This window comes from Pipistrellus hanaki (genome assembly GCF_964339955.1).
Source record: "Pipistrellus hanaki genome assembly, chromosome: 9".
In the NCBI taxonomy this organism is placed as follows: domain Eukaryota; kingdom Metazoa; phylum Chordata; class Mammalia; order Chiroptera; family Vespertilionidae; genus Pipistrellus; species Pipistrellus hanaki.
The window spans coordinates 57,599,685-57,625,349 of NC_140511.1; the positions used below are offsets into that span (position 1 = coordinate 57,599,685).

Below are 25,665 nucleotides of genomic sequence, written 5' to 3' on the forward strand. Positions count from 1 at the left end.
CTTACAGTAAATGAATTAAGAAAACAATATGTGTGTAAATGTAATTTTTAATCATCAAAACATTTTAGTTTTGTGGCAGGATTCCCTAAAATGAGAGTGGATCATGTCTTATTCTCTGTATTGATTCAACATATTTTCTAGATTTCTTTTATTATTCTTTCTTATACACAGAATCTATAAAGGTGAAAATTAAATTTCCCAGGCTTAAAGCTAAGGTTCTAGACATGATATTGGTTCTATCAAGCAGGTGAATTCTGAGGAAAGAATAAAGACCTGAGGCATACATTTTATAGGTGCACATCAGCAGGTAGAGCGTGGATCTAAACCCACCACTCCCTACAGGTTTCTCCTGATCTCCATATCACTGCTAAGAAAGGATTTCCTGGATTGGATTATGGATGAGGTAGTGGGACCAGAGCCAGTAGTTGGAATAATGATTTCCCGTTTCCTCGGCTTCCTTACTGTGGGAGAGAGGCAGTTCCCAGAGAAAGCTAGTCTTGTAGTTTCTTATGGAAATCTTCCCTAGAGGACCAAGGCTGGTCCTACGGCCTTCTAGTGGTTTTTATAAGCACCTAACAGGCTGTTTCAACTGTCTTTCTACTCAGAGACCAGGTAGGGGTAAGTTTTATTTGGACTAAGATAAAAGATGGAAGCTCTGTTTAGATCTCAAATCTAAGCTGATTTTCCAACGGAGAGTTATCAGGAAGCTATTTTGAATAATACTGGGCCCTTGACATGTTGATAAAAAAAGCAATACTTATTCTGCCATTGTTTGAATGTGGAGCTTTCTGTGGGACTTCTTGGGTCATGGACAGGCCATAATCAATTATTCTTGAGTTCTTAGTGATCCAATAATCAAAAACATCATCCTGAATACTAGACTGAAAGTGGTAGAGGTTTTTTTTTTTTATTACTCTTCTGTTGACCCTGCAGCTTTATGGATATCTTGCAACCCAAGCCTTGAAATTATAAAATGAAAAGAAATAGTCTATCTTCACCCAAATTAAATATTCACACTTATGATAATATTTGCATGAATCCTTGACCTACTTAGGTAAAGATAGTTTTAAAACTGTCAGGCATTCTACTTAAACCACAAGAGAGTTAGTAAAAGCAAGTACAGAAATAACTAGGACCCCATCGCTTTTTAAAAAATGTTTTATTGAGTTCTTAATGTTATTCTCCTTTTATTTGTTTATTTTCAAAAATATATTGTATTAATTTCAGAGAGGAAGAGATAGATACATCAATAATGAGATAGAATCCTTGATCCACTGCATCTTGCATGCCCTGCGCTGGGGAATCAAGCCCTCAACCTGGGCATGTGCCCTGACTGGGAATTGAACCATGACCCCTAGTTCATAGGTGAACACTCAACCACTAAACCACACCAGCTAGGCAATGTTATTCCCCTTTTAAAGTGATACTGAGTTTTCATTTTAAGAGGGTATTTCAAGGTAAAAGCAGCATCCCCCCTGTTTTAACTATGGTACATACCTGATCAGCCACATATATTTTATTAATTGTAAACAAGTGCTAAAATGCGAAAGTTCTTTATATCATGAATAATTTTGGTCTAAGAACCAAGGTCATATATACAATTTATTAGCTGTTTTAAAATATTTTATAGATTGCCGAAACCGGTTTGGCTCAACGGTAGAGCGTCTATCTGCATACTGAAAGGTCCCGGGTTCGATTCCGGTCAAGGGCATGTGCATTGGTTGCGGGCACATCCCCGGTGGGAGTTGTGCAAGAGGCAGCTGGTTGATGTTTCTCTCTCATCGACGTTTCTAGCTTTCTATCTCTCTCCCTTCCTCTCTGTAAAAAATCAATAAAAAAATAAAAATATATATTTTATAGATAGGTAGATACATAGGTAAAGGTTATGTAAAGCTAAATCTCAAGCCTAATCTTGCCAAGATAGATTCCTTCAATCCCCTGCAGAGACTGATAACAAATGAAGGAAGCCCAGGATTGTGAGGTAGATTTGAATAAGAAGGTAAGACTAATGAAATCAGGTTTAAACTTTTCTAGACACACTGACTCCATAGTTGACAGTGATTTTCACACTGACAGTCTCTGCCTGAGAATTTTGATCTGTTTCGTTGGTTGACTAATTTGAATCCCAGCTCAGCTATATATACCTTAAACGCAGGAATCCATTTTACCACTCACCAAATACAAAGCTTGCCCACAGTAACATGTCAGTGAAAGTTTGTGGAGTAAATTAACTACTTGTCAGTTGGATTTCCATCTAGGTTGATGAAATCAAGAGTTCTAGCCAAGTGCTTTCAAACAAATGTGAATGTGATTACCTGAGGATTTTGTTAAAATTCAGATTGCTATTAAAGAGATCTAGGGTGGAGCCCAAAATGTTGCACTTCTAATAAGCTTTCAGGTGATTTAGATGCTGCTCCTCCTCAGATCATACTTTCATAAATAAGAGTCTATCTCATTCCTATGAGTCTTATTTCTGTGAGACAATAAAACATAAGCTAGGCCCGGCCACAGTGGCTCAGTGTTTGAGTGTAGACCTATGAACCAGGAGGTCACGGTTCAATTCCATGGTCAGGGCACATGCCTGGGTTGCAGGCTCAATGCCCAGTGTGGGGCATGCAGGAGGCAGCCAATCAATGATTCTTTCTTATCACTGATGTTTCTATCTCTCTGTCTCTTCCTCTACCTTCCTCTCTAAAATCAATATATATATATTTCAAAAGACATAAGTTCAAATTCTATTCCTGTACTTACAAATTTAGTAAATGTAGGACAATTGTCAATATATCTGTGCCTTATTTCTTCATATGTAAAAATTTGATAACAGAATCAATATTTTATATGGGTATCATAACATGTAAATGAAATAATATATGAAACTATTTAGCAAAATACTTGGCATATGGCAAGCACTCAATAAATGGTAGCTATGCAGTCTCATGATTTTCCCTACTGACTATACCTGAAGTTATATGCTCAAAAACACTCCTAGTACTCTGAGATTAATCTGAAGCCTAATCTTGCCATGTTTGATTTCCCCCATTCGCTGCAGGAATTGATAGCAAATGCAAGAAGCCCAGGGTTGTGAGGAGGATCCCAGTGAGAAGCCAAGACTGATGAAAATGAGACCTAGGGGCATTGGGTAGTAACGTGGGGTTAATTACTGAAAAAAGACAGTTTTTATAGTAAAATAAAGAAGAAAAAGGCTAAAAAGGAATAGATAGAGAGCCGATCTGTTTAATGGGGAAAGTGAAATGTGCTCAAAATATAAAAATGGCATTCAAAATGCTTCTATTTGTCATATCTTAGATCAGGTTACCCACAGGATTTTGAGAAAAGGATTCATGTTAAGGGGTTTAGTAAGGAGATGTTCTGGGAAAATCAGTCAGAAGAGTGTGGGAAGCTGACTAAAAAAAAAGAGAGAAAGTTCAACAAATGTGGGCTGGCTTTCAAGCAAAGCCTCTCAGAGGGAAACAGCCTGATCTCCAGGGAATTCCTGGAGTGTAAATTCTCCTTAAAGATATCCTGATTTGAAGAGAGAGAACTGGAATTGTATTCATTGCTTTCAAGCTACCCCAGAGGCATGGGAGAGACATAACTTTAAATCCCCACACATTTCTAATTCCCCACAGTGCTGGTAAAGCAGGCCCCAATGCCTGAAAGCAATCTATAATAATAAATGGGTTATATGCTAATTAGACCAGACATCATTCTGGACATCCTGGCTGAGGAATCCAGGGCCAGAGGGAAGCAAGCCCGGGTCCTAGGTGCCTGCCAGCAGCTGGAGGAGGAAAGCCCAGGTGCTGGGTGACAGAGGGAAGCTGGTGCCGGCAGCCAGGGGAAGGAAGGCCTACTCTTGCATGAATTTTTGTGCATTGGGCCTATAGTCTATATATATAAAAGGCTAATATGAAAAGTGTTCCCTTGGGAGTTCAACCAGGAGACTGGGAGTTCAGTTGCTTGCTATGACTTGTGCTGACCACTAGGGGGTGGCTAGGATCATGGCGAGCAACCAGTGGCAGTGGTGGGGGCACTGAGGGAGTGAGGGAAGGAGGAGGCAGGGGGGTGGGGAACCTGATCGGTCCTGATCACTGGGCAGGCCTAGGGACCCTACCTGTGCATGAATTTTGTGCAACAGGCCTCTAGTCCTATATAATAAAAGCCTAATATGCAAATCAACCAGACTGACTGGTTGGTAGGTGAGCGGGGCCAGCGTGTGGGAGGCACCAGGTCAGCCAAAGTGGGTACCAGCGGGCAGAGGGAGGACATGGCAATTGGGGGGGCAGTGGCAACCAGCAGTGTCAGTGGGGCAATAGGGGCAGGGCCAGCCACTTGCCAGCTGGTGCCATCCCCCAATTGGCCCGCTGGTTGCTTCCCACAGAGGGAGGCCAGACTACGACTTAAACTGTCAGTCAGACATTCCCCAAAGGCTCCCAAACTGCAAGAGGGTGCAGGCTGGCCTGAGCGTGTCCCCCTCTGCGCCCCACCTCCACCCCCACCCCATCCAGTGCACAAATTTTCATTCACAGGGCCTCTAGTTTTCCAATAAAGAGCCAGAGGTCTTAGAGATTTGAAGCCAAATTATACAGAAAGGAGGGAGAGAACATAAAAATAATAGATGCCAGACTACTAAATATTACATCGCAAAGGTAACTGCATTGTTTACACCTCCCCAGGACAACTGCTAACAATGAAAGTAATTATTTATCTAGTTTTTTTTCAATGCTTACAGCTTCTTATTGTGTGACATTAAACAGAAATGACAATGTTTTTGAAAGTCAGGGTGACTTTGCAACATGAGTTTTTATTTTGTTTGACTTTTTGTTTTAATTTTTTTTTAAGTTACTCTTCAATAGTAGAACCAATGATAGTAAGCTGAGGAAAGTGTTAATAAGAACATATATAAATATATATAAATTGAAATGAAAAATACATACAATGGGTGGGCAAAAGTAGGTTTACAGTTGTTCATGTGGACATAAAATAATTCATAAATAAAATTATAAGTATCAAATATCTTGCATATTCACAATTGTCAACTTACTTTTGCCAACTCCCTGTGTATATCACATATAGAAATCCAGGAGAAAATTAGTTATAGCCAAGCTGCTTAAAAACTAGCGTTGTCATCCAGAGGGAAGAATGTCTGCAAATGACATGCTGCAATGAATATATGGTTAACCTATAGGACTTTCTTGCTTGCCACTTTGCATTTCCACTTTTGAAATGAAGAAACCATTATGACAAATACAGAGTTGAATTAGTGATATAAAAATTATGTCCAAAATAGCTATGCGAATTTAAATTTCATAACCTGACTGGCAGAAACTTCCAGACTGAACATAAAAGTGTCCCAGGGTAAAAAATAAGCAGAAATGGCTTGTTAATTCCAAGTCCCATATTTCACACTGCCCACAAACTGAATCTGAGGCAAAAAACTAAAAATACTGCCAAGACCGATTTGGCTCAATGGATAGAGCGTCGGTTTGGGGACTGAAAGGACCCGGGTTCGATTCCAGTCAAGGGCATGTACCTTGGTTCCGGGCATATCCCCAGTAGGGGGTGTGCAAAAGGCAGCTGATCGATGTCTATCTCTCATCAATGTTTCTAACTCTTTATCTCTCTCCCTTCCTCTCTATACAAAATCAATAAAATATATTTAAACAAACAAACAAACAAAAAACAAACTAAAAATACATGAATATATATTTTTGTGCTTTAAAATGCTGAAATTGGAAGAAATGAGGAAATGACCTTTTCCCAAGGATAAGAAATATAGAATATTTTCCCCTAAAATGTTAAGAGATCAATTAGATAGGTTAAGTTTTAGATTAACCCTCAAATAGCTGCAGCTATTGACTATACTATAAACACAGTATGTATGTGTAATGTGTGTGCATGTATGTAATTTATATATTTTGTATATGTACATATATAAAATCATAACTCTCAAATTTATACAATAAGATAAAATATAAATTATAAGAAATGACTGGCAGAAGTAACTTATTTAGGATCCTTTCAATGCTTCAGAAATGAAAATTATTCCAAAAGAACAACAAAAGCTATAAAGAACTTGGGGGAAAAAACTTAGTGTTCAAGATCTCTGAAGAATAAATGAAATAACATATCGTAAATGATTAAAAAGACACAAAAGCCAATCAAATTCCCGAGTAAAAAGAGTTACAAGTTTCCCAGATGGGAAGACTAAAAACTCATAGAAATATCAGCCCCAAATTAAGTTAATTAAATATAAATTCAACATAATCCAATGAGAAAGCCACTATATTTTGGGGTAGAAATTGGTGTAGTAATTCTAAAGCTCAGCTGAAGTAGAAAATCTGGTAGAATAAGAACTTTTTGGGGAAAATAATACAAAAAAAAATCCCATCTCACAGAAATTAAAACAGAGTGGTTTAGTGGCGGGGATGTACGGGGGAATCAAGCAAATAGAACAGAAGGTCCAAAAGCATTTACATGAAAAACTTAGCATAGGAAAGTGAACATTGCAAATCAGCAGGGAAAATATACACTACTGTTGTGATAATGGGATCTCCATTTGTATTCACTAAAGGCAAAAATAAATTTCAGATGGAATACACATCAACTCTACATGAGTTAAATGTAAACAAAAATATACAATTAAAAAAAAACCATAAAATTTTAAAAGAAAATAGAGGAAGATGGTTTTGATACTATTAAGGTAGGGGAAATTGTTTTAAGTAAGCAAATTAGAAACTGTAAAGAAAAAGCAGAATTAGCTTTTAAACACTTAAAACATCATTGTGACTAATGATGCTGTAAAAACAGTTAAAATGTAAGGACCAATTTAGAGAGAAAATATTTGGAATACTTTCAATACATGAAATAATAAAATCTCAAATGCATAGGAGACTAGAAAAAGGTAAGATAAAAAATAGGGGTAGTCTGGCCAAGGTGGCACAGTAGTTTAGTGCCAACCTGTGAACCAAGAGGTCATAATTCTGATTCTGGTCAGGGCACAAGCCTGAATTGTGGGCTTGATCCCCAGTGGGGGGGTGTGCAGGAGGCAGTTGATCAAAGAGACTCTCTCATCATTGGTGTTTCTATCTCTATCTTCCTCTCCCTTCTTCTCTAAGATCAATAAAAATATCCTTTTTTAAAATAGGGATAAAGTTTAAACATTTCACCATATGAGAAATACCAATAGCCAATTATCATATAAAAATTCTCAATGTCACTGATAATCAGGAAAATATATTTTAAAATGAGAAGTTAGCCCGTAAGGTAAGAATATATTCATATGTAATTTGGTAGGGCAAATTGTATGCTTTTTATTTAATATTTGAATAGATTATATATCCCTATGTGTCAAAATGCACAAGTACAAAATGCTATGTAATAGTCTTCTCACCCAGTTCCCTGCTAATGGTTTACTTCTTATAGGCAATTAACTTACTTTATCTTCTATGTAGTTTTATAAAAATGTATCGATTTACAAGCAAATACACACACAGATAGATTTCTCTTTATTTTTTACAGTGTTCTATTGTATAAACATGACATAATTGATGGACATATAATTTCATAACAATGCTACAAATAAAAAAATGTGTGTGTGTGTGTGTGTGTGTGTGTGTGTGTGTGTGTGTGTGTTGCATCACATATTTTGAATATATGCAGGGTAAATTTCTGGAATAGAATTGCTGAATAAAATTATATTTGTTCTTTTACAAACGAGTATAGTCCTTTGAGGAGGAATGTTGAAGATCATAAGGAGGAGTGTTAAAATTTCAAATAGTTATTTCTTGGAACAGAAAACCTCTCCTGTAAGGTACTTTTATCATTTAAAAAAGTGATGTCTCTAAAAGAATACATATTGTAGTATTTTAATAGCAATAAACTGGAGTTCTAAATGTATTTTCTTTTGGAATGATTATAGTATATATAATGGTCCATCCATATTGCTGAACTAGAGGCCTGGTGCATGAATTTTGTGCGTGGGGGGATGTGTACCTGAGCCCAGTATGCACCCTCACCAATCTAGGATCCCTTAAGGGATGCATGACTGCTTGTTTAGGCCAGTACTATTGGCAGTCGGACATTTCTCTCACAATCCAGGACTGCTGCCTCCCAACTGCTTGCCTGCCTGCCTTCCTGATTGTCACTAACTGTTTCTGCCTGCCACCCTGATCACTCCCTAACCACTCCCCTGACAGCCTGATTGATGCCTAACTTCTTCCCTGCCAGACTGTCTGCCCCTAACTGCCCTTCCCTGCTGGCCTGATCACCCCTAACTGCCCTCCCCTGCCAGCCTCATTGCCCCTAACTGCTTTCCCCTGATAATCTGGTTCCCCCCCCCAACTGCCCTCCCGTAAAAGCCTGACACCCCCCCCCCAACTGCCCTCCCCTGCAGGCCTGGTCACCCCCAACTGCCCTGTACTGCAGGCCTGTTTCCCCACAACTGCCCTCCCCTGCAGGCCTGGTCCCCCTAACTGATCTCCCCTGTAGGCCTGGGTCCCCTCCAACTGCCATTCCCTGCAGGCTTGATTACCCCCAACTGCCCTCCCTTGCAGGATTTGTCCCTCCCAACTGCCCTCCCCTGCTGGCCTGATCACCCACAACTGCCCTCCCTTGCAGGCCTGGTCCCTCCCAACTGCCCTCTCCTGCTGGCCATCTTGTAGGGGCCATCTTGTGTCCATATTGGGGCAACCATCTTTGACCAAATGGGGGCAGCAATCTAGCATGTTGGAGTGACAGTCAATTTGCATATTACCCTTTTATTAGATAGGATAGGGGCCTGGTGCATGCATGGGGGCTGGTTGGTTTGCCCTGAAGGTGTCCCAGATCAGGGTGGGGTGCCCTTGGGGTGTGGGGTGGCCTGGGAGAAGGACCTGTGGTAGTTTGCAGGCTGACCATGCCCCCTTGAGACCCATGCATAGGCTGGAAGCAGATATCTGGGATTTATTTATCTTCTATAATTTAAACTTTGCAAGCTTGAGCAGAGGCGAGGGCAGTCCATGGCGGTGGGAAGCTTGGCTTCCTCCATCACCAGGGAAAACTCAAGCCTGCAGCTGGCTCCAGCTCCATAGCCATGGCTATCTTTGTTGGGATTTATTTATCTCCTATAATTAAAACTTTGTAGCCTTGAGTGGAGGCCAGGGCAGGAGAAGAGTGGATTTCTACATTGCTGGGGGCAACCCAAGCCTCCTGCTTGCTTCAGCTCTGTGGCTGCTGTCATCTTGGTTGGGTTAATTTTCATACTTGCTCCTGATTGGCTGGTGGGCGTGGCTTGTGGGTGTAGCGGAGGTATGGTCAATTTGCATGTTTCCCTTTTATTAGATAGAATAACATATGGCTATTAAAGGGAATGAATTAGGTCCATATAAGCAAAGATGGGAAAATCTCTAAGATACATATAATTAAATGAAAAAAACAAGTGACTGAACAATATGTGACATAAGATTTATGCTATTTTGAAAAATATCTTTCTAATGTGAAAGGACACACCAAATGCTTAAAAGTGATTATTTATCAAAAATGGAGGAATTGGTGTAGGTGATAGGGGCAATGTGAAGGGGAATTAAAATCTCTTGTGTCGATGCACTCTAAAATACAAAGGTAGAGAGTGCAGATACCAACAGATAAAAATGTGTGTCAATAGGGATGACAAGTAAGGACAGCATAAGCAGAATCATAGAGTACCTTTGCTGGTATATATGGTATTCCCATAAAAAAGTGCCTTTTCAGTTAAAAGTAATAAATCTAATTTTAAACTAAAAAACAAAGTAAACATAGCCACAATCTTTGCAATTTCTAAGTGATAAAATGTGATAACTTTGGCAAAATATATAAAATGCATTTTATACAAAAAGGAAAATGTGGAACTAATATAAATAAATCATGTTTTATAAGTTATTGGAAACTGACTATTTTATATGAATCCACCATATGAGCTATAATTACACCTTATAAACATGAAAAATAACTAAATCAGCAGGAGGGTTTTCTTTCCCTCAATAAAAGAACCATATGTCAGGTAAAAGGAAAATGATCACATCCACCAATATTGTTTCTGAACCTCTCTGCTCCTGCTTAGGAACAGTTCATAGCTGAACCATACCATCCATCCTACCGTATATAATAAAAGCCTACTATGCTGTCTAGTCATCCATTCAACCAATCAAAGTGTAATATGCTAATGGTATGCCCACTCAACTGCTTGCTATGATGTGCACTGACCACCAAGGGGCAGGCAGTCAAACAGTCACTATGACGTATACTGACCACCAGGGTGCAGATGCTCAAACCAGAAGATTAGCTTGCTGTTGAGGTCCAGCCCTTTGGGACCAAGCAAGTTGGCCTGGACATTCCCTGGAGCCCTCCTGTGGTCCTTTTCCAGCTGGCCAACTTCCTGCATCCCTCCCTGGCCCCAATCGTGCACTGGTGGGGTCTTTCGGGTCTCTCAGCCTGGCCTGCGCCCTCTCATAATCCGGGACCCCTTGGAGACTGTCAGAGAGCTGGTGTTGGCCTGGTCCCACAGGCCAGGCTGAAGGACCCCACTGGTGCAGGAATTCGTGCACCAGACCTCTAGTTTTACATAATGACTTAGAGTAATGTTTACTTGTAATATAAATCAGTATGGCAGTTAAGTAGGCAGACATTCTGTTACTGATTCAATAATATGACAATCTACACACAGAAATATTCTTAGTGGAAAGTTACCTGCAGCCCATGATAAATACCTGGTATACATGACCCTAATCTCTCATCCCTTTGGAGTCTACAGAAGTTAATTAGTCCAGAGATATTTGGCAGTGAACTTGGCACCACCAGTATTTCAGACTTTCAGCCTTATCAAACAACAAGTGAAAGTGAGGCCACACCTTCAGTTTTTCATGCAAACATGTCTCTTCATGTCCAGCAAAGCAGTGACCCAGCTTTAACTGGCTTCTTAACTTCTGTCAGTGATTGTAATTTTTCCTCTGAAGAGCCTTCAGAGGAAAATCCCCACATGCTGGTCAATGACTGATGGCTTCCTTAAGCAAAGCACTGCTGGTAGCCCTAAAACCTGTGACAGGAAGAAAGATGGAAATTACAGAAGCTTTCCATGAGATACTAGTCACTGGTCTAACCAATTTCAGAGAGACAATGCTCACTCATGTCTGAGTGCCAGTCACCCCATGTGGACAAATGGCTGGAGAAGCAAGAACAGGGGACAGAAGACAACAGTTGTGTTGAACCTGTTGGACATGTGGACAGTGATTTGGAAAACATACCCAACTTCTCTCTGGATGATATGGTAAAGCTTGTACATGTCCCCAACGATGGAGGGCCTTTGGGAATCCATGTAGTGTCTTTCAGTGCTCGAGGGGGCAGAACCCTGGGGTTATTAGTAAAATGATTGGAGAAAGGTGGGAGAAAGCTAAACAAGAAAACCTTTTTTCATGAGAATGATTGCACTGTCAGGATTAATGATGGCGACCTTCAAAACAGAAGATTTGAACTGCACAGCATAGGTTTCGCCAGGCCATGCGTACACCCATCATTTGGTTCCATGTGGTTCCTGCAGCAAATAAAGAGCAGTACAAACAACTCTCCCAAAGTGAGAAAAACAATGACTATTCAGGCCGCTGCAGCCCTGACAGCCAGAGTATTGATGATAGGAGTGTGAAGAGTGCAGGGCTTCAGGCACCGCAGAGAGCACCCAGACTGACCCACCAGGCCGAGCAGATGGACTCGCACCCATGACTACCTCAGAGTACACAGCCCTCTGGAAAACCACCGGCAGCTCCAGCCCCAGCACCACAAAGTGGATTTGGAACAAGTGTAAACAGTGGTTATAACGCCAAAAAAGAAAAAAAAAAAAATAGGCAAGAGGCTGAATATCCAGCTTAAGAAAGGTACAGAAGGTTTGGGATCCAGCATCACTTCCAGAGATGTAACAATAGGTGACTCAGCTCCCATTTATGTGAAAAACATCCTCCCTGGGAAAGAGGGGAGTGCTGCCATCCAAGATGGGAGACTGAAGGCAGGAGACCGCCTGGTAGAGGTAAATGGAGTAGGTTTAGCAGGCAAATCCCAAGAGGAAGTTGGTTCTCTGTTGAGAAGCACCAAGATGGAAGGGACAGGGAGCCTTCTAGTCTTTCACCAAGAAGATGCCTTCCACCCGAGGGAATTGAGTGCAGAGCCAGGCCCGGTGAGATTCCAAAAGAAATGAAAGCAGACGAGGAGGAGGTTGTTCTGGCACCTGAGGGCACCAGGGAATTTTTGACATTTGAAGTTCCACTTAATGATTCAGGATCCGCAGGTCTTGGTGTCAATGTCAAAGGTAACCGGTCAAAAGAGAACCATGCAGATTTGGGAATCTTTGTCAAGTCCATTATTAATGGAGGTGCAGCTTCTAAAAATGGAAGGCTTCGGGTGAATGATCAGCTGATAGCAGTGAATGGAGAATCCGTGTTGGGCAAGACAAACCAAAATGCCATGGAAACCCTCAGAAGATCCATGTCCACTGAAGGGGACTACGAGGAATGATCCAGCTCATTGTCACAAGGTGAATAAGCAAGTGCAGTGAGCTGAAGTCACCTGGGAGCCACTCCGCACCTGAGCTGCCCATTGAAACTGTGTTGGATGATAGAGAATGAAAGCTCTACAGCAGCAGTTCTCAACCTGTAGGTCGCAACCAACAGGTTGAGAACCACTAGCAAGGTTGCCTAAGACTTGGAAAACACAGATATTTACATTATGATTCATAACACTAGCAAAATTACAGTTATGAAGTAGCAACCACAATATGAGGAACTGTATTAAAGGATCACAGCATTAAAAAGGTTGAGAACCACTGCTCTAGATGCTTCCCCCAAGGTAGTAAATTCCTTCCCAGCTCTGTGCTTTGTGATATACTGTGCATGTCCTTGAGTTGAATGATTAGACATTTTCTTAAAACAATATTTTTACATGATATACTGGAACCTATGGATTCCATATAGTTTTACCCTGAAAAATACATGTACTTAATGAGATTTATTTTTAGTTTTGAAAATCTGAGAATTCCTCAGTCTTTGTCAGCCCCTATTTCAATATCATTGGCTATAAAACAGAAATACGCTTTAAGTCAGTTCCCCCTGAAAGTTAGAAATCCTGCAAAAGTTGTTACCTTACAACAAAACACCAAAAACAGGGTACCAAATATAAGATAACAGAGCACTGAATTTCTATTCGTCTCCACCAATACCAATAGAATTTACTGATTTGCATAGTATTTAGGTACAAGGAGATATCTCAGATCTTGCTTCATAAATGCTTGTCTTCTATACTTTTAGATGAACTCCTGTTAGACACTAGTGGAGGTGATGGTATTTACTTCATGATCAATTATGATTCATTTAGAACTTGGATTGAAATTCCAACTGACTACATTAAGAAATGATTAATTTTATGCAACCAGGTGAATTTTGATGTAAAATATTTCTCACATAGGCTTGACTCTAGACCAGAATGAGCTTTGGGACTTTCTGACTCATATCTACGGAAACAATCCTAGGAAAGAAGCTACTAAAAAATAGATTAAGAAAGGTAGAATTGTTAGAAATGGAAGGATGTTAGATGTCATCAGTCACACTTTCCAAATAACAAAGGAATGAAATCCCAGAATCCCATGGTGACTTTTATTTTGTTTTTATTTATTTTCCGGGGAATACTGAGATCACACAATTTGTAATATTCATTCTTTATTCCCACCAATTTATAAATACTCACATCTTTAAGCAAAAAGCATTAAACAGTCTCTAAAATCTATTCCATTTTGGCAATCACTGTGATCTAAAAATCAAAGAAATTAATCTTTTAAAACAATGTTAGAAATCAAGTAGTCCAGCCTCCTTATGTTCTGTTCAAGGAATTATAGACCAAAGAAACTAAGTGACAAGTCTAAAACTGCAGTTACTGTGCTTCTGAACCAAAATGACCATGTATACTTTTGTGAGTCATGAGTACCACATTACTCAAACCTGTTCCATCTCCTTAGCTTTTCATTAGGGTCAGGCATATTTACGAACAAAGGAAAGATGTCTCCAAATGTCATTCCTATTGGCTGACTCTCTACTATTGTGCATTTTAGAAGAGTCATCCTGGACTTTCATCACAAAGAAGTCTACAGTGAGCCTGCATAGGATTTCTTTATTTTAAAAGCCTTAAAAATAATTTGCACATTGTTAGACTGTCCTAATTAATAAGGAGGCATAGCTAATTTAACCAACATATTCATTTCATAAAGTTACAAGCTGGAATTTGGGAGCATTGAACCTTACATTTTTTCCAATGTTTTAATCTGAAGAATTTTTCTATCTAAAGTAAAACTGAAATCTGTTGTATCTACCTTAGAATTTAATCTTAGTAGCTTTTATTTTCACACATTTGTGGTGAGTTTTTTAAAAAAATAATTATGTTAATATTGTTTCATCTTGTTAGAAATTCAATATAGAAAAATTAAACATTAATGTTTTATTATGAGTCAATCACTGGAAAAAATGTTCATTTCATCTGTTTTCAATATCATGTATGGCATTGCCTTCTATGTAAATGAGCCAGTGAATAAATGTTTAGTAAACAAAACAAAAAAGAACTAGAAGGTATTTTTTCTGAAGTTCTAGTCTTACATATAAATAATTCAAGAGCTTCCTCTTAATCTCTTTAATATTTCACTGAGAGGCAGCCAGTAAATAATGTCTCCTGTACCTTTCTGATAGATGTGATTATTTTTCTGTTTCTTTAGGGCATGTCATGCTTTCTGTTCACTGTGGTACTATGTCACCAGTTCTCAAGGTTTAATCACTCTTTTACACTCGGATATTTTACTGTGATTGAAAATCTGATTTCAACTTGGTTGATGTACAGGAATTACTTTTCATCATTACATGCTGCCAAAGAACAGAAACATGATAAGGCTTACTAATACTTGATGGTCCTCCTATGAGACAAAATATATATTATATTCAGTGCTAATTTCCCAATAATTAACAAGTTTTTCTGCCAAGGCCTGAAAAATCCTTCTGGTTTTATGAGTTCTCTCTTTCTAAAAGAAAAACAATTTCTAGCAAACAAACAAACAAACAAAAAAACCCCCCCACAATTTCTAACCTTTAAAAAAAAAACACCAATTTCTAGCAAAATAAATAATTAATAAACAATGACCAAAAAGTTCAGTTGTCAATTAAGTATAGTTGTTTAAAAGAAACAGACAGCCGAAACCAGTTTGGCTCAGTGGATAGAGCAGTGGATAGATTGAAGGGTCCCGGGTTTGGTTCCGGTTATGGGCATGTACTCTGGTTGCAGACACATCCCTAGTAGGGGGTGTGCAAGAGGCAGCTGATAGATGATTCTCTCTCATGAATGTTTCTAACTCTCTATTCTTCTCTCTTCCTCTCTGTAAAAAATCAATAAAATATATATATTTTTTTTAAAAAAAGAAAGAAACATACAGGAGGTTAATCTGATCTCTTTATTTATAGCTGATTCATATAAATTTTCTTCCTGGGTATCTGAAAATTCCTCCTTTGATTCTTGAAGTGCAGTAACTTAATCAGTACATACTACTTGATTGTTTCCTGATTTTTCCAGGAAATGTCAGTCTTTTCATTCTTTAGGTTTATATTTTTCTTATTTCAGAAGCTTTTCTTTTCCATTATATCTTTGAATATTTTTATTCATTCTCTTTTTGGGAATTGTCTCCTCCAAGGACATCAAATACCTCAATGACCTTGGACAAGTGTTTTCACTTTCCAAACTTCCATTTCCTTATTTATAACATAAGGATAATGCTACTTATTTTGCAATGTTGATTATTAAATAAAATAATGTAAGTAAAAAGCTTAACAAAGAATCTGGCAAATAGGGGATGTTCAATAAATGTTAATCTCTCTCCCTGGGGCCCTATCCTTGATATTTGATATTTGATCACCCATGATATTTAATCAGGTTCTTCATCCCCCACTTATTTATTTATTTTTTTTATGCCTAAATCCTTAGTCTGCCTTTCGCAAGAATCTTGTTAGGCCAGTTTAGCAAGAATCCCCCTTTCTTCTGGCTCCTCTTAGTAATTTTCCAGCTATTTCCCTCTCTGCTAGTTGGCTATAAATCCCCACTGGTCTTTGTTGTACTTAGAGTTGAGCCCAATCTCTCTTTTCTATTATAATTCCCTTATTACAAAAGTCATGAATAAAGTATCCCTTACCATTTAAACAAGTATCAGAATATTGTTTTCAATAACAGATTTATAGTAGTAAGATAAATAAAACTTAAAAATATATATTTTTAATAGTAAATATATACTGGCTTTTCTACTGTTCCTACAAGGTACAGTCCAAATCCTCTTTATTTGTTGGGTTTTTCCCCCCTAATTCCATCCTACTATGATATTATAATATTTTTATCCCCAATATTTCTTTTGGCCTCATTTATTCCCTCCACCAGTGAATAAGTGCCCGCCACATATTTTCCTGGGGAGAGGGAAGACACAACTTAGAACAATGATATCAAATAGGATCCTAAACACATTTTTCAAAAACGTTTACTGTGGTTATGTTTTTGAATTCTGAAAACCTAGCTCTGCATATTAAGAGTACGTGCCTGGATGTAATTTGACAGTCTGATTGTCAAATTACTGTCTTTATATCTGACTTTTGGTTCATCAGTTTATAATGTTCTTTAATATCCATAAATGAGTGAGGTCACGTGGTATTTCTCTTTCATTGACTGGCTTATTTCACTACAGCTGGGAGGGTAGGGAGATCTGGGGGAGATAAGAGATCAACTGAAGGACTTGTATACATGCATATAAGTACAACCAATTGACACAAAACTCTGGGGAGGGAGGGTATGAATGGGAGGGGGGGCAATGTTAAAATATATACACAGATAATAATTTAATAAAAAAATATATTAAAAAAATAAAAATAAATAAATAAAAATAAATAAATAAATAAATACGTGCCTGGGGGACTCAGACCACAGGATTATATAATAATGAGAGAAAGTTGTATAATGATATTTTATTTCAAGTCTTTCCAAAGAAAATAGATTAAAATTATTGTATGGGATAGCATAGAAGTTTGGAGAGGATTTGGAAGACAGAGTAAGAGAGTTTAGATGTGAATGTGAAAGTCTGCTTTCAATTTTGCCTCCTCTCCTAGTCAAAACCCTAGAGAAATCACAGAAAACGATGTTTTGGCTAAACAAAAGCAAAGGGGACTTGGGAACTTTGCAACACTTGGTCTGGAACTCTGAAGACAGAATTGAGACAGTCATGCAGAGGGGACGCACACCACCATTAGGCATGGCAGGTCCCCAAAGATTAAGGGCTTCAGATTCACCTCTCTTCCCTTGTGTTTTAGTTACTTTCCACAGAATATTGGCAAGGTGTGAAATTACTTACATACCTGAGAATTAAGAGCATGTATACCTAATGACACAGCAGTGGGACTGTCTGAGAAAAAAGGGGTATCAGCTGGGGAATGGACAGCTTAAACTGCTGACCGGATGGAGATGTGACTACTCGTACTTCTCATGACATTAGTATTGCCAGAGGCAGCTGAGGTGTGGACATATTCATCAAGAGGGATCATAAAGTTTTCTACCCACTATTTATGCCAAAAGAACAGATAATGTATATCAGTAGAAGAGTATTTACAGGTCAGAGATCCTTCTCTGCAGGATGCTAGGATGGCATAGAAAGCCCTCCTGACCTGATAACACCTGCAAAATACAAAAACAGAATGGGGAGTGTTTATCCAAAGAAGACTGAGATTTAATCCACAGACATTTTATTATCTTAAACTGGCAACATCAAATTTTCTGCCCATCAGCCTGAGAGCTAAGTTCAGTAAGAAATGAAAATTGTAGCACTCAACATGTAATGATATAATGTGAAATTTTAAACTGGCGACACTATCATGACATTTACTCAAGAAATAAAACTTCACAGTTTCCATTAAGATGCTTATTTAACTATCCTATCTAATAAAAGAGTATTACGCAGATTGACCATGACTCCAACACACAATAGCTGCCCCCATGTGGTCAAAGATGGCTGCCCCATGTGGACACAAGATGGCCCCCACAAGATGGCCAGCAGGGGAGAGCAGTTAGGGGTGACCAGGTTGGCAGAGGAGGGAAGTTGGGAGCAATCAGGATGGCAGGGGAGCAGTTAGATATCAATCAGGCTGACAGGGTAGTGGTTAGGGGGTGATCAGGCTGGCAGGCAGAAGCGATTAGGGGCAATCAGGAAGGAGGACAAGCAGGCGAACAGTTGGGAGCCAGCAGTCCTGGATTATGAGAGGGATGTCTGACTGCCAGTTTAGGCCTGATCCCACCGGGCTCACTCAAGGGGTCTCAGATTGGAGAGGGTGCAGGCTGGGCTGAGGGACACTGCCTCCCTTCTCTCCCCATCTCCCCCTCGGCCCCATGCACAAATTTTGTGCACCGGGCCTCTAGTGGGAAAATAATAGTAAATCACCTCAGAAAGTTGTTATGAAGAGTGAATGTTTATAGTAAATGCAAAAAACCTAAAAAGTATTAGCTATTTTATTACAATTACTGATTATATCTAGGGTCATGTTGATTTTTGATATAGCAATTTGCTTATACTATAAGATACTGCATAGGATAGCTTGAGTCAACATACTATTTGGTATCACTTACCCTTTTTGAGAATCTAATGATCATCCCAATAAAAGTGAACAATGAATAAAACACATTTGCTTATAATTTCACAGATTCATCTTTTGAGCTCTAAAGGTCGATGGATACTATGCTGAAAGTCCCTGCTCTTCTATACATTTGCAATTATATCTACTACAAGGACACTAAACTTTCAAGGAGCTAGATTTTTCTCTCTCACTTTTGATAGAAAATATGAATTCATCCTTTCAAAGTATTTTCTTAGAGAAAGATAATAAACAGACATTAATACTGAAATGACCCAATGTTGGAATTATCTAGTAAGGATTTTAAAGCAACTGTCACACTAACCGTTTTGGCTCAGTGGATAGAGCATCGGCCTGCAGACTGAAGGGTCCCATGTTCGATTCCTGTCAAAGGCATGTACCTTGGTTGCGAGCACATCCCCAGTAGGGGGTGTGCAGGAGGCAGCTGATCGATGTTTCTAACTCTATCCCTCTCCCTTCCTCTGTAAAAAACAAAACAAAACACAATAAATTTTTTAAAATATTTTATTGATTTTTACAGAGAGGAATGGAGAAGGATAGAGAGCTAGAAACGTCGATGAGAGAGAAACATTGACCAGCTGCCTCTTGCACACCCCCTGCTGGGGATGTGCCCACAACCAAGGTACATGCCCTTGACCAGAATCAAACCCGGGACCTTTCAGTCCACAGACCAACGCTCTACCGGTGAGCCAAACCGATTTAGGCAACACAATAAATTTAAAAAAAAAATAAAATAAATAAACTGACATATCAATAATTCATTGAGCAATTACAACCATTTTAAAAACAATAAAAAGGAAAGTCTCAATAAAGAAATAAGTGATATAAAGAAAAAAAACAAACTGTAAACTTTAGAATCAAATAATAACAGATATAAAAATTCAATGGGAAAACTCAATAACAGAATTGAGAGGACAGAAGCAGGAATCAATGAAGTCAAAGATAGAATAATAGGAATTATCCAACGTGAATAAAAGATAAAACATAGTAAGGAAAAAATATGAATAGAAACTCAGTGACTTCTTGGTATAAAACAGTATAGTTAACTGGTGTCGGACTACAGGAAAGAAAGTAGAAAGTGAGTGGGGCTGAAAACTATTCTAAGAAATAATGGTTGAAATTTTTCCAAATTTGGCCAAAGATATAGCCTAGAGATTTAAGAAGCTGATGAAATCCAAAATGGGATAAACCTAAAGAAATCTATACCAACATAATCAAAGTTCTGAAAACTATAGACAAAGAAATAAAAACATAAAGAAGAGAGAAATGAAATTTTACCTATAAGGAAAAACCTATTCAAATTACATATTTGTCATCATAAACCATGGATGCCAGAAGGAAATGTCACATTTTAAAATGCTGAATAAAAAAAACAACAACACATATCGTATCAGCCCTAAATTCTTTATCTAGCTTTATTCTTCTTCAAGATTGAAGAAAAAATCAAGACATTCTCAGATGAAGGAAATTTAGAAGACTGTCACAACCTAATAAATGACTAAAAGAAGTTCTTGAATATTCATGATACTACTTGTTTTACCAAAGGAAGACATAACTATGATTATCCCAAATGTATAAATGAGAACATGGAAACTTAAAATAATGATAAGAGTTTATCAAAGATTGTCAGTTAACAAGGTTTTTCATTTATTTCTCCCTTTTTGTCTCCTCAGTTAACTTCAGTACCTCCACCATTTAAAAAAATCAGTTTTTTAAACCTTTAACTCTTCAATGGAGTTATGTCTTTTAATTGCAATATTGTAATAGTAAGTGTAATATCACATTCACAGAACTAGACTATAAAAATGGGTATAATACATTTAACAAATTGCAGAAACCATATTCTCCAAATATCCTGCCTTAGCGAAGGTTTATAATAACAAGCAGTGAAATCATTTTGAATCTACTGGGGCCAATTTACTGGTGCAATGCACAAGGTCCAGTGCTTCCGGCTATAATTAGAAAATGGCGCCTGCTCTCCATTAGTTTTGGTTACTATAACAATTCCATATGCAACCCATGCCTGCTGACTAGTGAACTAGATCATGTATCTTCTATAAATTGCTCTTGTTAGTCACTTGTAATTTATTTTATGTCTCCAACAACAATTTCAAACCAACAGTGTCAGGAACACATGTTTTTACGCTTCATAAAAAAACAGACTAGAGCATGTGTGCCTCCAACCTCATCCTCACTCCTGGCTATTAATGTTTATGGAGAATACTAAATATTTTTGAAATTTATCAAAGATTGCACAAGTGGATTTTTAAAACACAAGGTAGAAAACATACATCCTTTCTGCCAAGAATATTTATTACAAAATTATGAAATCTCATCTCTAAAAGAGACTATAAAATAATTTATAACCTGTATTGTTTTTGCTATGGCTTATTTTGATAGTCAGCTTGTTAGTGTATATTATTTGAAATTTGATATAAACATGCGCTGTGGATTTTTACTTAGTTAATATTCTTAAGGTGTGTAATATGTCCTAGACTAGCAAAGAACTTTTACCAATTTTGTCCCTGGGCACATCTATAGTCAGTGACCATTAACAGTATGCTATTTTCTTATTCTACTTTGGCATATTGTCAATGCTCATAAATATATGCATAGCCTCAAATGGAATATCTTACCAAATAAGTATTGATAATGTGTCAGACGCATGGTATAACATGAATATTTCAATAGCTATCCCGCAGAGATTTATACAATTATGGAGGGCAAAATATCCAATATTGAGCTACGTGAATATCTGTGCCTCACATATTGCTTTTCAGATATAGTTTCTTTTAAGAAATAAAAAATTGATTCATAACATAAAATATATATAAGCTAAATAAATTGGTTTTTAAACTTTTTAGTGCATTATAGTCTGACATATTAGGTGATCAATGCTTATTAAATAAAGAAATGAGTAAAAACTTGCAACACAAATATAAAACTGAAAGTTAGATATAAAATGAGCCTTTATAGTGATTAACATACAATTTTTAGAAATTTTAGAATAAAAAATATTTTAAATATTGTAGTAATGAGTAAAACTAAATTTCATATAAATCCCTAATATTGAGAGTATCATAGACTTCATTCACAGTATACTATTTGTAGAATATATGTACATATAAAATATAAACTGATTATTCATTTTATATCCCTATGCTTACACTTCTGAATTTCTACATATACAATGTTTAAGATTAAATCCTGATCATTCATGAGATAAAATAAATCACAATAGACTTTAAAACACCAAAGTTCTTTTGAACTCAAACCTTTATCCCAATATTAAGAGTAATGAGGCTTCAAGAGACAGTTGTATACACATTAATTACTGTAATCATTCAAGCTACTTTCCCTTAGGGCCACCATATTTCTAAGCCAAAAGGGCATTCTTAGCCCACTATGGCAATTAGTATCTGATAAATGATGTTACTGTCACACTTCTAATATAGTGATTGATCATTTCCAATTAATTCCTGAGAGAAATCAATGATTCCTTCCTGAAGTATTTACATTAACTAATCTATGTTAATACGAATACTCTATATCCATAATTTGCTAAGGAATATGGACCATTCTGATTACTATTTTAGAGCTTTGGTATACTGTTTCAGAGCTCAAAATATATATATATAAAAGCTATAAAGATCAAGTAAAATTGGGCAGTTTAACCACAGCAAGTAATCTTTGCATTGGTAAATGTTGATCAAACTCAAATTCAACGAAGATGTGTTGAAAAATTTGTCAAATTGTTTGTAGCTTAGAAATGTTACCATATATTGCGGACCCTACTTTTGTATGGATTTATACTCCTTGTATCTACTACTAAAATGACTTGCATTTTTAAAGCTCTGAGGGTGCTGTAATCACCCTTATTCCTTTTATTTCGTTTGCTCCATTTCTAGTGTGAGGAGGCCCTTGGATGTTCAAGCAGCACAGTCTTGTCCTCACTGAGCTTATAATCTGACAGAAAAGACAGAAACACATCAACAACACTAAATGGGATACAATTAAGGGAAAATGGGTGGTCTGAAGGAAAACAAGAGCGCGATATATTTAGATAGAGGCATTATGGTGAGAAATGAAATTAAAGTGAGCAGTGAAGGACCTGGATGATAACATTCTTGGCTGAAGGAATAATGAAAGTAAAGGTTCTAGGATAGAAGAAAGCTCAGCCTACTCCAAGAACTGAAAGAAGTCCTGTATTTTGGAGTCTATAGAAATTGGCTTAGTATGGAATTCCTTATCACTAAAAACAAACAGAAGGTGAATTATGTGGGTATATTAATGTAGACAGACGTCTGCTTAAGTTCTCTTCCAATTACTTCAAATTTCTTAGTGAATGTGGAAGTCCACTACTTGAGCTGTTAGATGGAAACAGATTGTAGAGATGCAGTATAGAAACCAGCTAACTGCAGTGATCTGGCAGAGATATGATGGATGAATGACCATATAAATTATTAGTCAAACCAGGAAACTTTAGAGAGTAAAAGGAAACATATATATATTAATTATGCCAGGACAACAGGCATAACTCAAATCTGTCCTGAGCAAGCAATAATTTATGGTCATCCTAGCCTACATTAGGGGGATGAGCAAAAATGGAGATAAGGAAAAATATATTGATGGAAGGAATGTGAGGGTTAGAGAAGAGGAAATATTTTAAGATAATTCCCAGTTTCTATTTATTGAGAAACATCTGGGAATAAGCAGGCTTATAAGTGGGGGTATAGATTTCTGTTTTAGATATGTTTGGTTGAGACATTTATATGGGGTATTGGTCATGAAGCTCTGATGAGAACTTTGGGCTGGAGATATAAATTGTGCACATAGGTGGTATTTAAATGGATGAGAACACATGGGAACCAGACTATTAAATTCTGAGAAAAGATTGATTAGGGAAGTTAGGCAGAAAATCCAATTGAGGAAAAAGTAGCTAGAAACATAAGAGGAAACCAGGATAAAGTAGTATCACATAGTTTTGAGAATAGAGTTTCAAGCCTGGTTTCACTAAAAGGGAGGGATCAAAATGTCTCAAGTTGCAGAAGTCTAATAGTTTGATACAAGAAAAATGTTCCTTTCCATTTGGCATCATGGAATTAAGTGTGACCTTGACAAGAGTTATTTCATAGGAGTAATGAGGACAGAAATTAGATTGGTGTGAGTTACCATATCTGACAACACGTTGGCTAAAGAAAACTCTTCAGTACTGGTGAGTTCAAAAACTGTTTTTTCTTTGAAAACTAGGTTTGTTTTTTATTCTTACCTGAGAATATGTTTTGTTTTAAATGCCTTTTGTTGAGAGGGGGAAAAGGGGAGAAACATGGACGTCTCCTATATTGTCAGGGAGCAAACCTGTAGCTTAAATATGTGCCCTGATCTGGAATGGAACCTGCAACCTTTTGGTACACCTAACGGCCTTCAACCAACTGAGCCACAGGCCAGGGCAAAGTACTAGTTTCTTTTCAGTATTCTTAGAAATGGTCCTTCTAAAACAGCAAGCTATTGTTAATTGCACTGCTTTAAATAGGATATCTCCAACGTCATCTCCTCTATCCAGAAAATCCATGGAACCACAAACCAATCTTCATGTATTATAATTACACCTATTATAAATTAGTACCTAAAATGTATTTTGGACACGTGAAAGTGCAGATTTGGTGGCAGCACTGAAATTTTAATTTTGTAAACCATATATTTAAGTAATCAACAGAAAATGTTGCCCACAGAGAACTGGGCTTGGGCCGAGAGGTAGAACGTGTCTTTTCCCAAATGCAGCATCACACACCACTCCCAAGAGCCAACAACAGATCTGTCCAGATGCTAAGGCCAGGGGCTTCGAAACCTCCATCCTGAGCCTTGCAAGTCTCCAGGGCACGCAGGACTTCATCTTTCAGAGGCGAAGGGGCCTGACAGAGGCTTTGAAACCTGCTCAACAACTCCTCCCAGGGCCCATCTCGGGCCTCAGCTCCCACCCAAATGCCCTTCTGAAGATCGTAGTTCAACTGTCGACCCCAGTCCGTCAGCAGAGCCAGGTAGGCCGGGAAGAGCTCTGGATGGCGACCCACCACCGAAGCTAAAAGCCCGGCTGGGAGGCTGTGGCAAAAAGCAGCCATGGTGTCCGACTTCCCCAGAAGCCACTGAACCAGCTCGTGAGGCCCCTCGCCCGGGGTTTTGGGGCTGTCCAGTTCCAACTCCTTTTTGGGGGGGCCAGGGGGCGACGAAGGCAGCAACAGCGCGGCCGCGATCACCCCCAGGAAGCTGTTCTGGGGCAAGCGCTCCCACAGGCCGCAGAGCAGTCTGCGGGGGCCCTCGGCTGCGGCCTGGCCCACCTCCCGCAGGCGCTGCAGTAGCAGCTCGGCCTGAGTCTGTGTCAGGGGGTCCTCCTGGGCGGCCGGGCTCTCCCCCAAACCGCCGGCGCGCAGCAGGTGCACGGCGGCCCGGCGGCGGGCGAGCAGGGCCAGGCGGTCTTGGAGCGTCTCCTCCTCGGCGTCCTGGGCGCCGGGCCCGGGGCAGAGCTGCCCCAGCAGGCAGCGAAAGGCGGCACCCCCGAGGGCCCGGTTCTCCAGGAGGCGCTGAGCCAGCAGGAGGTCGCAGCGCCCCAAGGCCCGGAAGCTCGTCAGCCCCGAGTAGGTGGCGGGCGCAGCGCCGTCCTCCCGCCTCCACTGGTCCCGCAGCCGCCGCTCCAGGGCCAGGCGGATGCCGGCGTGACGGCCGAAGCGCCTGTAGACGTGGCGCATGTAGCGGGCCCACTGCAGGGCCCGGCGCACGGTCGCGGGGCTCCAGCTGCGGACGTGGGGGGTGCGGGAGGCGGCCAGCACCTCGGAGAAGCGCTCCAGCTGCTGCGAGAGCGACTCCATGGCGGCGCGCGAGGCCCTGGTTTCCGTCTTCATCACCCTGGAGACAGCGACTCCCTGCGAGCTGATTGGTGAGTCTGTGGAACTGGTACTCCCCCCTACAA

General features: G+C 39.1%; 2 protein-coding genes and 1 pseudogene across 3 annotated transcripts in view; 2 read left to right on the top strand and 1 right to left on the bottom strand.

Annotated features, from left to right (window-relative positions):
- Positions 1-10,786: 10,786 nt before the first annotated feature.
- LOC311628263 (partitioning defective 3 homolog) lies at positions 10,787-12,623 on the top strand (annotated as a pseudogene). Its single transcript has one exon. The product of its transcript is annotated as a partitioning defective 3 homolog (transcript).
- Positions 12,624-23,271: 10,648 nt separating this feature from the next.
- Positions 23,272-25,597, bottom strand: FANCF (FA complementation group F; the record flags this gene model as incomplete). Its single annotated transcript, XM_084893991.1, has 1 exon — positions 23,272-25,597. One exon carries the CDS (start codon positions 25,595-25,597, stop codon positions 24,485-24,487), a length of 1,113 nt encoding a protein of 370 aa, XP_084750117.1. The 3' UTR covers positions 23,272-24,484.
- Positions 25,521-25,665, top strand: part of GAS2 (growth arrest specific 2) — a 135,673-nt gene continuing 135,528 nt past the window's right edge. Inside the window, exon 1 of the mRNA XM_084893995.1 lies at positions 25,521-25,632. The gene's annotated coding sequence lies outside the window, so the exon portion shown is untranslated. The remainder of the gene's footprint in view (positions 25,633-25,665) is intronic.